Source organism: Enoplosus armatus, chromosome 20 (assembly GCF_043641665.1).
Source record: "Enoplosus armatus isolate fEnoArm2 chromosome 20, fEnoArm2.hap1, whole genome shotgun sequence".
Classification (NCBI taxonomy): domain Eukaryota; kingdom Metazoa; phylum Chordata; class Actinopteri; order Centrarchiformes; family Enoplosidae; genus Enoplosus; species Enoplosus armatus.
This window is the reverse complement of record NC_092199.1, coordinates 7,181,263-7,200,895: the sequence shown is the minus strand read 5'-3', so window position 1 is coordinate 7,200,895 and position 19,633 is coordinate 7,181,263. Positions and strand designations below refer to the sequence as shown.

Below are 19,633 nucleotides of genomic sequence, written 5' to 3'. Positions count from 1 at the left end.
CACATGTCTGCACTCGTATGAAATCTGTATAAATCTATACGCATGGCTGCAGCATCAGACTATAATGTAAAAATTGTTTATCTAACACCTGCTGCTCTGCCAAGCCTCCCTCATTAGTGAAATTGGGCAGTTAGTTCCTGTGGTGTGTTAATCCTCCTGTTGGTGTATTTTCTGCATCAAATCATCGACTGAACACACTGTAAACACCCCGCCCCTGTCACTGCAATCATCCTAAGTGTTGATATCAACAACTAGAGAAAAATATGCTCTCTTGGCCGGGGCTGTTACACACACATGTAGTTTAAGATATATTGCCACGTCGAGTAAGGCCACATAATGCCCAAACTTTATCTTATTATTTCAACTATTTATACTGGGACAAATACTATAAACAATAGTATAGTACACATTTTATACTAGTAATTTTACAAATTGAAGAGTTTGACACACAGGTTAAAATGTCCTACAAATACAATAATGGTCATGATTGAGAAAACTGCTGTTTTCACAAATATTACTACAAACATTTTTAAAGCATTTCGTGGCACCAGAAAACTTTATTAATTTATTTCTAAACTTAGGTTGGATCACTTAGATTCATTTAGATTACTTGGTTGTTGTCTAGTGTCAGAGGAAGGAGATTCCATGTGTTTTATTATTATTTGCAAGTCTTCACTGCCCTCTATTGGCAAATAGTAATAGATGTAGTTAAACACATGGTTTTTAACATGATTCTGATTTTGTTGTGGTGATTTTTACACTACAATAAAATAAATTAATCTGATCTAAAATGGGTTTGTAACTATAGGAAACAAAAAGAATGATAAATAAACTGAAACCATCAGAAATAAAACAAATCTAATTGCAATTCTAAACTGTTAATTGGGAATACCATTAGGTTACACTGGTTGTAATGATGTAAATAATTGAGTTATGTTTTAACTGCATGGATAATATAACTGAATAGAGGCACCAAGATGATTTTTATGGGTGTTGTGTGTAATTGTAGATTTTCACCACAAGGTGTCGCCGGTGTCTTGTGTTAAATTAAAATCGTGACTGTGTGGCACGATTTCATCTCAGGACATAAGAGCTGCGTCTGCGAGCAATAGTTTTTGTGTTAATACACAGTTTTGTTATTGTTGTTGTTGACATACTTTGGTTCCTCAGCTAATTTTTAATTCAGTGAGCAGTTTAGTGAATGAAAAACTCTTCTTCTTCTTCTTCCTTCATGAAGTGCGTGTTTGTGCGGTGACGGGAGCTGTCCACAGCCTCGTGGTGCTGAAATCTCTTCAGCAGCTCGTTTATGAGTTCATGTCTGCTTCACAGTGCAGGAAGCTCATACTGTAAACTACAAACTTAAGCAGATAATGAATGTAAGGAATATTTTATTAAGTGTCACTAATATTTGAATTTCAAAAAATAATTATATTCATAGAGACTGGGTGGCGAAAAGTGAGTTTATAGTGGTTTTATTTATGTTTGTGGTGTTTTTAAAGTCTTCTTTAGATCTATGTACAGGCTAAGGACATGTAACCATTGTGGGTGTGTGTGCGCACACACGCCTACTGATGTATACTGTGTTTGTATCTTATCTTGGCATTAATATCGGATATATTTTCTTTGGTAAAGATTTATTACTGCAGATATCTCGGCTGTGCGTGTGCGTATATGTTTTTGAATTTAAAGAGGAACATTGAAGAATGTCTTCCTTAACAGCAAAGTCAAGAGTCACGCTGGACATTAAGAATAAGAAAGCCTTTTTTTTTTTCTTTCAGGCTCTTGTAGAGGGGTCGTGATGTGGCGCTCACTGGCTCTTATTGGTTGAAGTGATTGCTGCCATGGTTGGAAATTAACATAAAAGAGGCAAGTGGCGAAGGGATCCACTTGGGGGCAAGCTGGTGATGCGTCATAGCTCTCGGTGAAAAGAGGAGACAAAAAAGGGACTAAAATAGCGCCAAACCTGCGGGTTAATGTGCACCAATGGCCACGAAGCCACTCGTGGTCTCAGAGCTGAGCGCAAAAGTGCCACAGGTGATAGGAGGTATGGACACAGAGCTGAAGGAGTTTGAGCGTCCGAGGTGTTGCAAATAAGTAACAAAAATCGCTCCAAAGTAACTTTGCCATGTAAGATTAGCGGCCGAAACCTCTGCACGGTGCAGAAACTCTACGATTTCACCACGTCACTTCTCGGGAGATCATGAAACAACATCGGATGCGGCTGAGGCGAGGACAAGTTGAAGAAGCTGAGGAAAGCCATCTTCACCGATGAAGCAGCCAAGTTCCTCTTCGCCTCTCCCTTTACGCACAGGCGAGGTGAGGACGGAGTGCATCACATCAATGTAGAGGAAACACCAATGAGTCATCCGAGGTGTTGAGAGATCGGCAGCAGACGGGAGAAGCACAACTACATTTTTTTAAGTCGAAAATTAGATTTTTTTTTTTAAAAAGCACACCATGGATGGGGAAGGAGGATCATCCGGGCTGGTCAAATCAGCCGCAGTGAAACTGTCCGAGATGGGCCAAAAAACTAAGCAGTTAGGCACCGCGATGAAGGATCCTCACCAGCAAAGACGGATCATATTAGTGATTGTTTGCGTGGCTCTCCTGCTGGACAATATGCTCTACATGGTAATCGTGCCAATTATCCCAGACTATCTTGCGGAGCTGGAGAGTGAGCAGTCAGAGCACGTCCACGTAGTGATGCACCCCAACTCTTCAGCCAACAGCACAAGCCAAGACAAAAGCCTCAAGGACAACTTAGATGTCCAGATAGGAGTACTTTTCGCATCTAAAGCCATCCTGCAGCTGTTAGTTAACCCGCTGTCGGGGACTTTCATAGACCGGGTTGGATATGACATTCCACTTTTAATTGGACTGACTGTTATGTTCGTGTCCACCTGCATATTTGCTTTTGGGGAGAACTATGCGACGCTCTTTGTGGCCAGAAGTTTGCAGGGTCTGGGGTCTGCTTTCGCGGACACCTCTGGAATCGCGATGATAGCCGACAAATACACGGAGGAGTCCGAGAGAAGCACGGCGCTGGGCATCGCTCTGGCCTTCATCTCTTTCGGGAGTCTGGTGGCGCCTCCGTTCGGGGGCGTCCTGTACGAGTTTGTGGGCAAGAAAGTGCCCTTCATCGTGCTCGCCTGCATTTGCCTGGCGGACGGCTTTCTGCTCCTGACAGTGATCAAGCCGTTCTCCAACAGGACTAGAGAGAACATGCCAGTCGGCACCCCCATATACAGACTCATGATTGACCCGTACATAGCGGTGGTGGCCGGGGCGCTGACAGTGTGCAACATCCCCCTGGCCTTTCTGGAGCCCACCATAGCCAACTGGATGGAGACCACCATGCACTCCACTCAGTGGGAGATGGGACTCACCTGGCTCCCAGCCTTCTTCCCTCATGTCCTCGGTGTGTACATAACAGTTAAACTGGCAGCAAAGCATCCAAATTTGCAGTGGTTCTACGGAGCTTTAGGTATGGTTATCATAGGGGCGAGCTCCTGTACGGTCCCCGCATGCAAAACTTTTGGGCAGCTCATCGCCCCGTTGTGCGGCATTTGTTTTGGCATCGCACTGGTAGACACTGCCCTGCTGCCGACACTTGCGTTTTTAGTTGACGTGCGTCATGTTTCGGTGTATGGTAGTGTTTATGCTATAGCAGATATTTCCTATTCTGTCGCGTATGCTATGGGTCCCATAGTAGCCGGCCAGATAGTGCACACTCTCGGGTTTGTACAACTTAATCTGGGTATGGGTCTTGTCAATGTGCTTTACGCACCAGCCCTGCTGCTGCTGCGCAACGTGTGCCAAATGAAACCGTCCTACTCAGAGAGAGATAACCTGTTGGAGGAGGCTCCGCAGGGGCTGTACGATACTATCAAGATGGAGGAGAGGAGAGCTAAAAAGAAGGGCTACAGTTCGGCAGGGAATTGTTTGTCAGTAGATGAAAATGGGTTTGACCCCTTCAGAGCACAGCGGTCCTTGTCCGAAGAGTCGTCCGGTCCAGAGTACACTTAGACCGGCCACACTCTGACCGCCCCCCGAAACATTCCCTCCCCCGGAGAGATTTGGAGACGAGGCAGGATATAGTCTAGTAATTAAAACTTTTATGTAAAGTACCGATGTGCAATATAAACACCCAATCACCAAAATCATGATTGTGTGACACGTTTTCCAAAGTTTCTCTTTTCTTTTTTTGACTGTGATTTCATTGTGTCGAACAAGTCTATGTGGCGTTTGTCATGGACGTGTAACTGGAGTTTTGTGAGAGATCTATCAGCTACTGTTGAATTTGTGTGTATCACTGAGTATTGTAAAAAGATATAAATAGATAAACGTGCGTACAAGATTATATGGGACCAACTATAAGCAGCACATTTCCCCCCTTACACAAAAATAGCCTATATTTTTAGTCTCTGAGGAAACTTTTTTTACTTGCACATCAAGGCCTGATTTTCCTTTTTTTTTGTTGTTAAAGATTTCGTGAATTTCAATTTTGTAACAAGTGGGCCTGTTTGTTATTTGTTTTTATTTCAAATGGGGTTTTTTTGTTGTTGTTGTTTGAAATTAAATGTATCATAATAAATGGATTTTGTACATATGTGGATATATGCACAATGTAAATTGTTAAAACATACGTGGACCTCTACAAAGTGTGTGTGTTTGTGCGTGTGTGCGCGCGCGTGTATGTATGAAACGTTTTGTCAAGACGTAACTAATGAAGTCTCCTTCAGATGAGCAAACATGTATTCATTTATCAATTGTCGTTTTAATAAATCTCTGTTTGGATCTGTGTGACGGCGGTGAGTTCATTCTTATTTCAAGCTTCAGACGCATAAAAACACAATAAGGGTGGAACTTATTTCGTTGGATAAATAACGAGTTTAGATTATAAAAGTGATTCTAATTCCACATCGCTCTTCAACACGTATTAAAACCGCATGGTGGAAAAAGACAAATCTCATTTCATTATGTATGAAAGTTGAAAATAACATGAAATATCCTGTGATTAATGAAAAGTAATGAAAGTTTAATTCAGAGTTTAGATTTTCACAAGTTGAAGCTCTCTCACGGTGCACAATCAAGCGCACCCAGAAAGGACAGAGAGCGCACTATAAGCCACAATATGAAAACAAAGTATATGTACATAAATGAGCAGATGAAAGTGCGCAGTAGCAAATTAGGCTTCAGCTGCAAAACTTTATGATTTATTTTCCGTACAAGTGCATTCCGTATTGTCTTAAATCCGGCTGACAAACTGAACAGTAACTGTCATCTCTGTGGACCCACCGCTGGACCTCTGAACCACACACCGAAAACCAACTCTCACTGCTTTTTTATTTATTAAAATTATTATCGGTTATGGGCGGTGGGGGTGGGGGTCGGGGGGTGGGGGGGGGGGGGGGGTGAAGCAAGCTGTTAGATAATATGTTCCGCGAATAGATTTCGATGGGAGGAGTTTCTTGCCTCAAGGGGGTAGGTAGACGCAAACACCTTCAGCATCTTTTCCAATGCGCGCTTTAATGTGGAGTCACAGCCTTATGGCGAGGCGAGGGGACGGGGCAGCAGTCCGGCGCCTGTGCGGAGCTTTACACTAATATGGGATTTCACGGCGTGGACGTGGGAGGAATTCCATGTGAACTGACAGCTATGTACAACTGACCTCCTGAGCGGTGCACAGATCAGGTAAGGCAACTTTTTTTCACTTTTAAATATTGTAATTGTTTATTACAGACGTAATATCCACAATTTGAGCCTCTTTTCCGCACAGCGAGGATGATTATTCATCCTAAAAACTAATTTAAGATACTTCAAAGTCCACTTTGCTCTGGAAAGGAGTTTGAAAAGTTTTGTGATTAATTATTTCACTTGTTTTCAATCAAACCAGCTTCCATCTAATGATGCAAAATTATCTACAATTTTATTTATATTTTTTGTTGAAGATATTTACACTATTTTATTAAAATATATTTTAAAAGTGAAACTGCACTGAAAATGAGTACAAATGTTCTGCTTTTATTGGCTAAATACATTTGGGAAAAAAATGAAAAATTAAGCTTTTAAGCTTGAAATAGAGATGAAATGAGTTTTTAAGATGCATATCTCTTTGCAGTGGTGAGTGATGAGGCGCAGCTGGAATTCAAGGACATACAGTATATTGCATTAGGCTGCAAGATGATGAAAAATGGAAGCCTGCTGGTTCACTTTCAGACAGCACTATGTTGCCCCATTGCTCAGTAGGCCTAATTTTATTTACTGCATTTTTTTCCTTTCTCTCAAACATGCTTCGTGCAGGGAGGGCTGAACCCAGAGCGTCTCAAGAGGGTTTCCACAGTATTTTCCCCTTTGACTGGACTGGACTGCCAAGATGCCAATCCTGGAGAAAGAGACGGCCAGAGACCGAGACAGCCAAGTAAGAAAACATGTCATTGTTTCTGTCCTGAAAGTGTTTTACTTTACACCATCTTCGCTTTTTAGAAGGCTTTGATATTGAGCACTGTCGCTGTCCATGGTGCTGAAGTTGGCAAAGTAATTGTGCAGCACCACGGACAGCGGCAGCTTCACTGACGCGGATGGACCGCTAGGGGCGAAACAGACAGCAGGCCGTTCATCTTTCAGGGATGTAAAACCTCATTCCAGACCAAGTACACTCACCTATGTGCTGTACTTATGTACAAATCTACTTTTACATGCGTATTTCCATTTTATGCAGCTTTATACTTCTACTCCACTACATTTGTCTGACAGCAGATTACACTTTTTCATACCCTTCCTGTCCAGTGAAAACCACATATCTCCAAATTTGGTGATGTTGAATTTGAATTTGTCTGATAAACTGTAGATTTAAGTTCCTTTATGCTTCTTAATAAACTATTTCAATCCCCCGTTGGATTAGCTTCTTCTCTGGATTAGGTTCTCTCAGGACAGCGACACTGCAAACATATGAAGTTCTTATAGAATATGAAGCACTGCTGTAGAACTAACTTAAACTATCCAATAGTATATCAAGTTGTTCAATGAACGCAACCATGAACATCTGCAGCAGTAAAATGCAACATACACATGAATGCGCCAGGAATATTAATCCAAGAACATCATATATAATAGTAAAGCAATGACAGGGACCATTTTACTGCAGAATGAGTACTTTTGCTTTTGATACTTAAAGTATTTTCAAAGTATGGTGCTGCTACATTTACTCATGTAAAGGATCTGAGTACTTTTTCCATCACTACACATAATACATGTATTTTTTTGTGCAGTAATTAACTCAACATTGAGCCAGTGGTGGATTATAATTTTTTTTCCCCCATTTCCAGGAATCCACAGCCAGACAACCTATTTTACAATTCCAATGTTCCGGTCAATATTAACATCTGGGGTTACTAACAGTACTATTATTCAAATGATCAAACATCAGAAACGATAATAATCAATTTGCATTTTCCATCCTTAAAAAACAACTCCCACAAGGCTGTGGGGTTTGAAAACACTTGAAGCATTTAAGATGAATTATTAACTCAGGTTCTAATAATAAAAGCATTAAGAAAAGATGTGAGGGAATTACCCCCTTTAACTAATGAACCCTCTGTGAATCGGGGAAAGGACATAAAAATGAACAGCTGCTGTCCTTTCGGTACTCGTTATGAGTGTTTATACTGATCTGTTGTGTTTTTATGACATCAGGTGTTGCCAAAGGTCCCTGTGCCACCACTGAAACAAACCCTTAACACGTACTTGAAGTGTGTCCAACACCTGGTGAAGGAGGAGCAGTTCAAGAAAACAAAGGCCATCGTGGAGAAGTTTGGGGCTCCTGGAGGCGTCGGAGAGGTTCTCCAGAAGAAGCTTCTAGAGAGGAGGGACAAGACGACCAACTGGGTAAACTCTCAGATCTACAAGATTTTAAAAAAAACATTGCTGCTCTTTGCTGTAGAACAACTCCTACTCAATTTTCCACCTGTGTCAATAAATAATATTTGTTGTTTTTATTAGTCTTTATTAGTGTTTCTCCTACCTTTTTCTAGTTCATTTGGAAAACACAATACAGTCAAAATCATTGTCTAATGAGTTCTCTTCAGTCAATATTTATTATCATTATAATCCACTTTATTGAATTTGACCTTTTACAATACAGTATTTCTAATCAGCATCAGCTTTGATTGGGTTTTTGTTTTTAATAATAAGGTATCGAATTCATCTGCATCTGCTCTATTCAGTCTGAAAATAAGAATGAAAATTGCCTCAGATTTCGTGTCTGTCTAAAGTAATATATAAGCCATTCATAAAAGCTGAAAACACCTCTCGATAAAGATTTATTGGAGCCTCTGCTTGTCCTTTGTTGCTTCACTCTGTCCTCCTGCGTCTGGGTGATCGGTCAGTCCACAACTCATCCAGCTGTGTGAAATCTATCACGCTCCCACTCTCACACCGACTCTCTCTCCCACTCTCCTTTCTCATCTGCCAGTGATGAACTGTAATGTTTTTTTTTCTTCACTTCATTGCACACAGGTCTCAGTTCTGAAAGTAATAACTTGAGTCCAAAACGCTTAACGAACCAACATTTCTCAAAAAAAAAGCGCCCCTGTGTTTTTATTCAGGTCTATGACTACTGGCTGGAGGACATGTACTTGAACAACAGGTTGGCGCTACCGGTCAACTCCAGTCCTGTCATGGTGTTTCCTCAGCAGACGTTCAGAGATCATAAAGACGCCCTCAGGTACGTGCTGGACTTTTGGTTCTGCTGTTGTTGAGACTGTAAGACGTTTACATGTGCTTAAACTCTGATCCACATTACGCTCCACGCTGTGATTCACACGCTGAGACAGAAAATACTACCACTAACTGTGTAGGTCGATGAGAAGAGCAATTCAAAAGAAACCTAAATCACTTTCTACTGAAAAAATATCTAATGCAATATGTAAGACAAATAAAAACATGCAAAATATTTTCTCTATTAACTGATTTGTCCAGAAAATAGTACAAATTTCCCACCAAGGTTTCCCAGAATCCAAGATGATGTCTTCAAGTTTCTTGTTTTGTCCAACCAACAGTCCTAAGCCTGAAAATAAGAGTTTACTCTCACATAAGACAATTAAAAGAAGCAAATCTTAACAACTGAGGAATGTTTAGAACGTTTTGCTTATAACTGACTTAAACAATTACCAAATTTTCTCTCGATCCACTCATTGTTTCAATAGTTACTCTGTGCCTGCATTTAAAACCAACAAGCCGAATGGTTACGGAAACTTCAAAAAAGTAATTTTGAGAAATGTAGCACGTCTCAAACTTGAGTACAAAAAGTACATAAATGCACCAAGTGTCACTAAAAAAGCAAACCACAATACTTCATATCTCATAATAATTCCCAGAATGCACTGAACATCACAGGTTGTTGGCATATCTCAGTGTCAAGTTCTCAAATGTGCTTGAAAACTAGTGAAAACATCCACTAAACTCAACTACAGGTTTCGTTTTCCAACCACAATACAGAGCACACAGTATATCACTCAGTGATGTAGCCACTGACAAGGTTTATGTTCTTCTCAGCAGCCACGGACTCAGATTACGATCTGAATTACAGACATGGAGAAAATCACTGGCATCATCTCTTGGCCAATACTCTGCCCATTATTAAATGAGCCACCAGACATTACACCAGACCATCCAACGTTAGCTTTTGTCAGCTCGTGCCGCACTAACTGAATACTTCCAGAGCACCCCGAGCTGGTAATCTACTGACACAGACACTTATTAGATTGGGAGTGACAGGACCAAGCTCTCCGCAGAGACTGCTAGTCAGGCCTCATTTAGGGGTGTGGTGCACTGCGGCCGCCTCCTTTGTATTGATCTGGCTTTGAACGTAATAACACTAAGACAAATGACATATAATATAAGACCTGACAGGGCTCTGTGTTTTCCCTATTTGCCCACCGCCCACTCACACATACAGACTGGCTCTCTCTCACTAACGCAGATGAACACACACACACAGCTCGCCCACTGTATCCTAGTAATCTAACCATAATGGGATTACTGTTAGCCCTTTGAGAGATGAGAGTATATCTCATTATAATCACTGGCCAGTCCGCTGTGCATGCTCAGTGTTTTACGGCGCCCTGTTTTGTTAATATCAGACTTCTCACTCTTTTAAGATTTGCTGCTCGTCTCATCAGAGGAGTGTTGGACTATAAGGCTCTCATTGATGCGTAAGTTTAACCTGCACCCTCAGCTTCCACCTCCATGTCCTAAACCTCATCTATGTTATCTCCGCAGAGTAAAGTCAGTGAATCCAAGATGAAAATAAAATGGAGTATAATAATGTACTGATAAAAGCGAGAGCCCTCAGATAATGTGATGTGTGTAATTATGTCTCTCAGGCGAGCGCTGCCAGTGGATTTTGCTCGAGGCCAGCTAGCTGGGACCCCTCTGTGCATGGAGCAGTACTACCGCCTCTTTACCTCCTACCGCTACCCGGGGCTAAAGGCTGACATGCTGAAGGTCCAGATGAGCGCAGCCTCCTCAGTGCCGGAGCACATCATCGTGGCGTGCAAGAACCAGGTCAGGACGCTGGCCTCTGAGGAGACTTTTCACACTCCATCACACTTCTAACTGGAGACAGGGTCCTGAGAAAGTAAATGTAAGAGGTTTTAATAGTATATTCAGTTCATCGGTAGATGCTGAAAGGTGAGAGTTGTTCTCCAAAGCAGTCAGTACATCACATCAGACATAAATGTCAATGACTTCTTTCTTACCACTACATGCAGCAATACTGGCCTCTAGTGCAGATAAACTATTCCTTCATCAGATTTCAAAGTACAGGACTATCCTGAGCTTCTAAACTGGCAACAGCAAACATATTGTTATCTATTCTGTCAAGATGCCATCTTTGGATGTTATGTGTGACAGATATAGGGACATGACCATTTGCTTTCAACTGAAAAAGTCAAAATCTTCCACCCTATTAAACCTTCACAGTCGTGAATATGAGGTTTGTTTTCCAGTAATAGGCAGTCGAGAACATTTAAGAATATTACATTTATAAAACGTTTAATTACAAACATGTCTCAAAGGACTTTAAAGAGGATGCATTTGCCTACATTAAATAATAATCACGATGTACTAGAGTTTGCAAAGAAGGACAGAAAAATCTAGATACAAAATACTGCACTGTAGACAGAGTACAGCACAACGGGCTTACCAACTGTTATGCCACACATACTCACCATCTTACAGACCCTTCGTCTACAAGGCAGTCTAAACAATACGACTTCTATTAGTGGGTAATCATTTGACTGATTTTATTTATAAATTACATTTCTAAAGGGATAGGAGAGCAAGGCCAGCTGCACTGTGAATTTTAACTTTTTTCCAAAATATGGTGTATGGTGGACCAAATCAGACAAAGAAAAACTGGTGACCATATATTTATATATGGTTTATATTTTAAGTTACCTCCACATACAGTACATGGCCCTTACTGATGCAAAATCTGCATTTTGTGTGTTTTTCAACTGATCATGATTAAAAATTGTGGTTTTATTCCAGAGTTTACAAATTTAGTGGTTGTCTAGTTGAGTTTTGTGTGAGTTTGTTTCTTTAAAACCACATGAGTCCACTTCCACATCCCCTGTACCAATCCAGCGTGTCTACAATCTCCCAATTTCCCCCAATCCTGACTGATAATCCTCTATAGAGATTCCCATAAATGCATGAATTTGATTACATTTAGCTCATAGATTGTACCTTTAAATTACCACGTAAAAAGGCACAGAAGGAGCTGTCACCTGGAAATGGTTCTGGGAACTATCAATCTGTGGCACACACACTTAAGGGCCCGTCCCCATGGAGATACAGACAATTAACTAAATTACTGTTAATTGAATCTGCCACTTTGAGAGCTTCCTTGAGACGCATGTTTAACTGATCGCAGTCGAGGAGCCATATTTTAGGTGGCAATTGGCCATATTTAGTCCCTACCATTATTACAAGTGTCCTATTTATCTCAGCTGTTCAAATACTGTACCACAGCAACAAAAAGCTCAGAAAAAAAGGACTATTAGCAGGCAAGGACACATCTAAACACAAGTATTCACTATTATAATACATAATGGAATATTTAAGACACACATGATTTCTGTAATCTGTTTTTCTCACTAGTTTTTCGTGTTGGATGTAGTCGCAAACGGCAAGCAGCTCAACGAGACAGAGATCTTATCCCAGCTGGAGAAAATCATGAAAATGTCAGAAAACGCTGAAGAGAGACTTCCTCCTTTTGGTATCCTGACGTCTGACGGGAGAACAGAATGGGCTCAAGCCAGAGATGCACTAACGAAAGGTCTCAGTTCAAACGTTTCTCTAATCTTCTAATCACCTTCAGAAGTTTTAAACAATTTTCAGACAGATAAACAAAGACATAGCTCATCTCCTGCCCTCCTCTATACAGATCAAACCAACAGGGACTCTCTGGCTCTGATCGAGAGCTGCCTGTGTGTGGTGTGTCTGGATGAGCCCAGTGGCCTGGGACCCAGTGATACCAACAGGGCCCTGCTGATGCTGCATGGCGGCGGCCGTGAGAAGAATGGAGCAAACCGCTGGTATGACAAGTCAATGCAGGTAAGACTACGTTCAAGGCACTTCAATCCACCATGAACATAGAGTTTGGTCTGTTAGATAATCCACCTTCTCTCAGTTTGTTGTAGGAATGGACGGGACATGTGGAGTCGTGTGCGAGCATTCAGCATTCGAGGGAATAGTTCTGGTGCAGTGCTCTGAGTATGTGATGAAGTACATGTAAGTCAGCCCATCGCAGCAAGATATAACCATACACTGAATATTGTTGTCTCAATGAAAGCTGCTGAGGCCAACAGTGAAGGAAGTGCTGTTGTTGTCCTGAACAGAACAGGGAGTCCCTCCAAGATGGCGAGAGCATCCAGCATCAGAGAGCTTCCCCCTCCAAGAAGGCTGCTCTGGAAATGTAACCCACACATCCAAGGACTCTTAGCAGCATCCGGAGACAGACTCCAGAGGCAAGACCAACACAAACAAACTAACCCATAAACATATCTACAAATAATTCCAGGTCTCACATCTTCTGTGCTTTCTCCTTCAGGCTGGTGAATAATCTTGACATGGATGTTTTCAAGTTCAAGGTTTATGGGAAAGAATTCATCAAGAAACAGAAGATGAGTCCAGATGCGTTCATACAAGTTGCCTTACAGCTTGCATTTCACAAGTAAAAGTTCATTCATGATCTGTATCTTCACATTTTATGACAGAACTTCAAACATGCTGATATTGATGCGAACATGTCTGTCGTGAGCTCAGATGCAGCGGAAGGCTCGTGTCCACTTATGAGAGTGCGTCCATTCGGCGTTTCCAAGACGGCCGAGTTGATAACATTCGCTCTGCCACCCCTGAGGCCCTGGCCTTCGTGAAGTCCATGACAGATGAGAGGGCGAGTTTCACCGTGAGTCATTTTTCTCACTTTGACCCCAATTACTGAGTAACTCCCACATTACTGTTCATCACGCCTGCTTAAATGAAACAGGTGCGACCAGCCACCTCTGCAGGCCAAACTCAGTGTCCCCATCCAAGCAGATGATCTCCCTGCAGATTTAACGGGTCTATGAAAAGTGAATTTACTGGCTGTACTCGCTCTATTTTTGTACAACATGATAAAAGCCCTGTGTTTACTTTTTTCTATAAATCATTTTTCAATTCTCCAACAGGATTCAGAAAAAATGAAACGATTGAGGGATGCAATTAATGCCCAGACAAATTATACAATTGCAGTAAGTATTTTAAACCATTTTTAAAAATATATTTTTTCAGAATTTAAATGTGTAAACTAAACTGAACATTTAGTTAAAATGTCTCCAACGAGACTTAAAGGTATAGTTCGAAAATTTGGGAAATGCACTTACTCGCTTTATTGCTGAGAGTTAGATAGAAGATTGATACAACTCTTATGTCTCTACAGTAAATATGAAGCTCCAGCCAAGACACAGTTAGCTTAGCTTAGCACAAAGACTGGAAGCAGAGGGAAACGGCTAGCCTGGCTCTGTCAAAAGGTTACAAAAAAATCCACCCACCAGCACCTCTAAATGTTGTTTGTTTAATCTGTGCATAAACCAAACATCAATTTGTGGTTTTGTTGACTACTTCTTGGCCAGGGGCAGTGATTTGGTGGAGTCTTGCCCTTACCATGAAGTTGCCAGGCAACCAGAGGAAACTCTAGGAAGTCACTGTACCCGACCAAGAGACAGTCCGGCATATAACCACAACCTGTCTTTTTTTACACTTCAGTTTTTGTGCGTATTAAACAAACATGATATGATGTAAAATATTGATCTTTAGAGGTGCTGCTAGGAGTATGTTTTGGACAGAGCCAGGCTAGCAGTTTCCCCATTGCCATGCTTTATGCTAAACTAAGCTAAGCTAAACTAAGCTAAGCTAAGCATCTCCTGGCTAGAGCTTTGTTTTTTACTGCATAGATGTAAGAGTGGTATCGAACTTCTCATCTCACTCTCAGCAAGAAAGCGATTAAGCTTAATATTTCCCAAAATGATTATACAAAGTTTATTTCATCATCCTGCACAGAGGGCGACAGCTGTGGTCAGCTTGAATTCATATTTGTTACTAGATTAAGTTTAGTTAATAGATTTCAATAGTTACCACTTTTAATGGCAGAAGAAAATTACTTTGGGTGGGGTATTGTTCAAAATATCTAAAGGCACAAACCAGGTATTCATATTTATATTCCAATCATCAGAGTCCACATGGTTTGTAGTAATTGCAATCTAATATGATGTAACAAGATTGAAAAGGTACACAAAACAAGGACAGGACCTGTAAATCACTTCTGTGCTTGATGTTGATGTTCCTAATTGAAAATACTTCATTAGCACTAAGCAAAAGTATTAAATATTATATATTTTTCAGGCTATTACAGGAATGGCAATAGACAATCATCTCCTCGGGCTTCTGAGGATCTCAACCGAGCTCAACATGGAGAAGCCAGAGATCTTCTGTGATGAGACGTATTTGGCCAGTAACCAGTTCATCCTTTCTACCAGTCAGGTAACATGCAATCCCATTCTATTCTATTCTAATTCTAAAGTATTGCTTTAAAGTCCAAGCTCATGATTGACAACAGACAGGAAGTATAGTATATGTACAAATAAATATACTTACCCAGAACCCCGACTCATCAAGTTCCACATTTGCCTCAGGAAAGCTGCTGCGATGAGACAGAGGGATTCCTCCACTGAGATCAAAAGAGAAATATGAATTGGCTTTAGAGTTATCATTTGATGAAGATAGAGAATACAGAGGAGATACTGTTGAGGAAATGCTGGTGCTGATGATATCTTATCTTGCTGGTGCTCATAATATTTGCATGTAATCCATCCTAACTTCCTCCTCCTTTTGTGAGCAGAGATACAGTGATGAACACATTTAGCCACTGAAACAGAAATAGATATACAAACATACTCATACATAATATTTGAGCCTGATTAATCTGCGAGAGGAGATATAGTTCTGGCAGCCCAGGAACATCCACTTGCTCTGCTTTTTCACTGCCTGATCACAAAGTCCACACTGACTTTTAAAATGTTTGTTGCCACCTGAAATCAAGTCTGCTAATACTGTATTTTCTGCATATTTACCACAGTTGTGTGTGTATATATTTCAAGGTAAGAAAACACAAGTTCACTAAAAGCTTAGAAACACTTAGTGGTTTATTGAACAACTTCAAAGGCACGACTGTATTTAGCACTAAGCTGTATAGTCAATAAAGAAGTACAAATGGCTGAGGCCTTTCAGAAAGAGTCACTGAACTCTACTGTAGTCATAGAAACAGGGACTGGCACTGCAAAAGCACACAACAAAACTTTACAAAATGCACAGGACTAATTAAAAATATTTAGTGTATGTTGGTGTTTGGGATCCTGACCGAGGTCCCTGTGCTTCTTGTTATAGTCTTTTTAATTGGTGCCATGCTCATCTATCCCTCACCATCTCTGTATTTAACTTTAGCTTTCCTGAAAGCAACCCCACACTTAAAATAATAATACATTTGTTTACTATTATAAATTGCTTAAGGCAGCCACATACATTATATGGAGTACACATACTCACTATACTACACATTCACAGAGCCTGACAGCTGCATTGCTACCTGACTGACAGAGAGGAGCTTGTACAAGTGCATGAAATGACTTTTGAGCTTTGGTCCAACATCACTTAGACCAAGTAATAAAACTCTTACTGGGTAGAAAATCTAATTTAGAGCTTAGTTAATTAATTGATGAACAGAAGATGTATCTTTTGGCTAATTTATCAAGACAAAATGCCAACCATTTGCTTGTTCCAACTTGTCAAATGTGGCGATTTGCTACTTTTTCTGTTTTAAATCATTGCAAATGCGATATCTTTGTGTTTTGGACTGTTGGTTGGACAAAATAAGCTATTTGAAGATGTCACCTTTGGCTCTGGGAACTTGTAATGAGCATTTTTCTCTAATTGCTCTAATTGGCTAATTGATTAATTACAAAAAGAATCAACGAATTAAGCAATAGTTAGTAGCAACCCTTATCGGATAATTTTTTCTCAAATATTCTTGACTAGCTAAACTGGTCTAACCCAGACTGTGTCCTCTTGTATCCAGGTCCCTACCACAGTGGAAATGTTCTGTTGCTACGGCCCCGTGGTGCCCAACGGCTACGGCGCCTGTTACAACCCGCAGTCAGACCACATCATCTTCTGTGTGTCTAGTTTCTGGGAGAACACAGAGACGAGCTCGGCTGTTTTCGTCAAAGCCCTGAACGAGGGCCTGCTGGAAATCAGGGACCTGTGCAATAGAAGCAGTGCTGCGGCTACCAAACTGGCCGATAGCTGCCAGGGAGCCGGCCAGCCTCATAAATCAGGGAAGTAAGCCATACTGAGAGAGCACGCCCACTCAGCTGCTCCACTCTTAGACCTAGACTTTAGCTTTAGACTCAGTAGTCAAGATGCCTTTGTGTACTTTGTTGTCTGTGCAATAGTGTTCCTTTAACAACAAAATGCAAAGCCTTAAAGTTCATATATAGTATGTAAATATTTAAAAAATGTGAATGAACACTGGAAAACATTTTTTTGTTGGATGTGTGTACACATCAGAATGATTTCGGGTCCAACACTAAACCCGCTTGACTCGGTAGACTGAGATTAACTTGTCTGCTGCCTTTAGGAAACTGAAGCCATGCCTGCTTTGTAGCACTGATGTGAGGGGCAACTCCTCTATCAGAAAGTGAATCAACTGAGTTATCCCATTGTATATCTTACACACAGTGAGTAGTAATGTAATCTATGTGCCGTAAAAAAACCCCCAGATATATTTATGTGACTTAAAACAATCATGACATCCTGTAAATGTGATCCTGCCAACCTGTTTCACTTCCTGTGTGCCATCACGTCAACAACAAACTGGATCAGTTATACTATAAGATCCTTTTTAATGTGCTTTTTACTCTTACTGTTAAGTAAATGTTTTGATTCTACTGACGCCATCAGGTTGCCAAAGAGGTTGTGTGTATGTGAAGTCTTGTCTGATGAGGCACTTTAAGATATTTATATACAGATATGAATGAATAACTGTACTGTAAACGTAGAGGACTGGCTATAAATAATGTGTGTAGAGGGAAAACATAGGTGATATGGTTTCAGTGGCACATTTGAAGTCGTACTGTGTTCTATATTATAGCAATAGTTAATGTGTAGAGTGTGATGAACAGTCCAGTGCCGACTGAGGCAAACCACTGTGTTCATGTGTACATAACTGCTTTTAATTTGCACCTTGAGGTAGAATGAGGGTAGGGATGTATTGTTATACTGTAGGTACTTTGTGCAATAACACAATAGCAAGTGTGATGAGGGTATATGTGCAATTTACTAAATCAGTTCATTAGATGCATGGAGCTTATGTATTATTAAATTAACTCTTAATATTTTTGATATTCAGAAATATTGGACATTATCTGTGACATTAAAATGAATTACGGCAATCTACATCATGCATGCTTGTTTGGTCAGAAAATGTCCATTCAAATTGTACTACTGTGACTTGGATTCTTCTACAAACGTATATTGTGGGTCTATCTGTGGTGGTTCATGTTGTCTTTAGCAGTGGAAATGTGAGGATGTTTGTTGTCCAGTGCCCAGATGACATTTGTTTGTTATGTGTCTATCGATCATAAGCCAAAGTGAATGTGAACCATGTAGATGATTCAGAATCCATGTCAAGAAAAGACTACAAGCGACACACATGCATGTTTATTCTTACATACTAAGTGTATTTTTATATGATCACAGCAAAAGCTAATATAATGATATAGCAAAATACTGGTGAAGACACATAAGTAACAAAAATGCCTTAAAGTAAAGTGATGCAAACTGTTTTCCATATTTCCTGCCAGATGTAATATTCTATAAATGTTTAATGTTTTACCTCTGATGTTACTTTGATCTGTTTCTACTTGGTGTTCGCTGTCTATATCTGAATGATACATGTAAAAGAATGTAATATTTGTCATGTGTTATTCAATCCCTGTGAGTAAATCTGCTCATTGTACCACAACATTAGTGTTAATGTGGCCTGATAAATTAATGTTACAGTCGTCCATGATAACCTTGTTGTAAATGGTAATTAATGTGTAACACGTCGTTGACAGGAAGGATATAGTGTTTTACGAAGTCATTTAATATTCAATGAATGTTCAGTGAAAACTATGTTCATCATTATGAAAAAGAAAACAAAAAACACATTTATTTTTTTAAGGCTACAATAATATTTTGTTCATAGAAGACAATTTAAGCTGTAATAAAACTGTCATGTAGCAAAAATAAATTCCAAAAATAAAATGAAGTTCAAACTATTATATTTAAGAGTGTCAGTGTTTTCTGTTAAAAGCCCCGTCAAGCTAATTTTCCTTAATATATGATTCTCAAATTAGTTTGGTGGCACATCACAGTCTATAGAAATGAGGCCATCACAGTAAAAATCAAATGTTGTGTTGTTGTCTGTGTGTTTATTCAATTTGTGCCATTTGGTAGGTTACAGCACCAAGAGCCATAATTAAAACCAACTTAATATACTCAACTTATGCTGGAAGCAAATCCACAGACCTGAGTGGCCTGATGGCACCTTCCTGGATTTAATTACAGTTACAGTGCTGAATTCCACTATTCCATTATTTAGTATTGCCACAATGAATACAACCACTCTTATATGTTGAATGGGTGCTAACTTTTTAAAGCCTACTTAATTTTGTCACTGTTTCACTGTGACCGCACTACTACTACTACTATGCAGTACGGCATCTGGATGCAGCTTACTACTTCAATTGCTTGCACAGTGTAACACAAGTTATCTGCAGCAGAATGATTGAGTTCCTCAAGTACAATTGGAGAAACAACTGGACTCATTTGCGTGGGGTTGTCTGTTTGCAGTGTGGCCACTTCACTAACACACTCCCAACAGATGGCCTCGTTTTACTGGCATCTGATAAGGTCTTTGGGGAGAGCCCCAAATTTAATTCTCCATTGGTTAAACCACTGAACCAGGTCGACCAAGTGCCCAAAAAAA

At 40.3% G+C, this 19,633-nt stretch overlaps 2 protein-coding genes across 3 annotated transcripts; both read left to right on the top strand.

Annotated features, from left to right (window-relative positions):
• Positions 1-2,457: 2,457 nt before the first annotated feature.
• On the top strand, positions 2,458-4,026 carry LOC139303788 (probable vesicular acetylcholine transporter-A). Its single transcript, XM_070927634.1, has one exon. The coding sequence runs from the start codon at positions 2,458-2,460 to the stop codon at positions 4,024-4,026; it is 1,569 nt and encodes a 522-aa protein (XP_070783735.1).
• Positions 4,027-6,162: 2,136 nt separating this feature from the next.
• LOC139303521 (choline O-acetyltransferase-like) lies at positions 6,163-16,945 on the top strand. Of its 2 annotated transcripts, XM_070927365.1 has the most exons (15): positions 6,163-6,207; positions 6,308-6,421; positions 7,696-7,887; positions 8,607-8,725; positions 10,161-10,214; positions 10,386-10,566; positions 12,166-12,343; positions 12,452-12,621; positions 12,698-12,798; positions 12,906-13,034; positions 13,118-13,240; positions 13,333-13,474; positions 13,737-13,799; positions 14,950-15,087; positions 16,679-16,945. In XM_070927365.1, the coding sequence occupies exons 2-15, from the start codon at positions 6,377-6,379 to the stop codon at positions 16,943-16,945; spliced, it is 1,902 nt and encodes a 633-aa protein (XP_070783466.1). In that variant the 5' UTR covers positions 6,163-6,207; positions 6,308-6,376. The 2 variants fall into 2 exon arrangements, with proteins under 2 accessions (XP_070783466.1, XP_070783465.1); XM_070927364.1 differs by lacking the exon at positions 6,163-6,207 and having other exon boundaries at positions 6,377-6,433.
• The last annotated feature ends 2,688 nt before the right edge of the window (positions 16,946-19,633 follow it).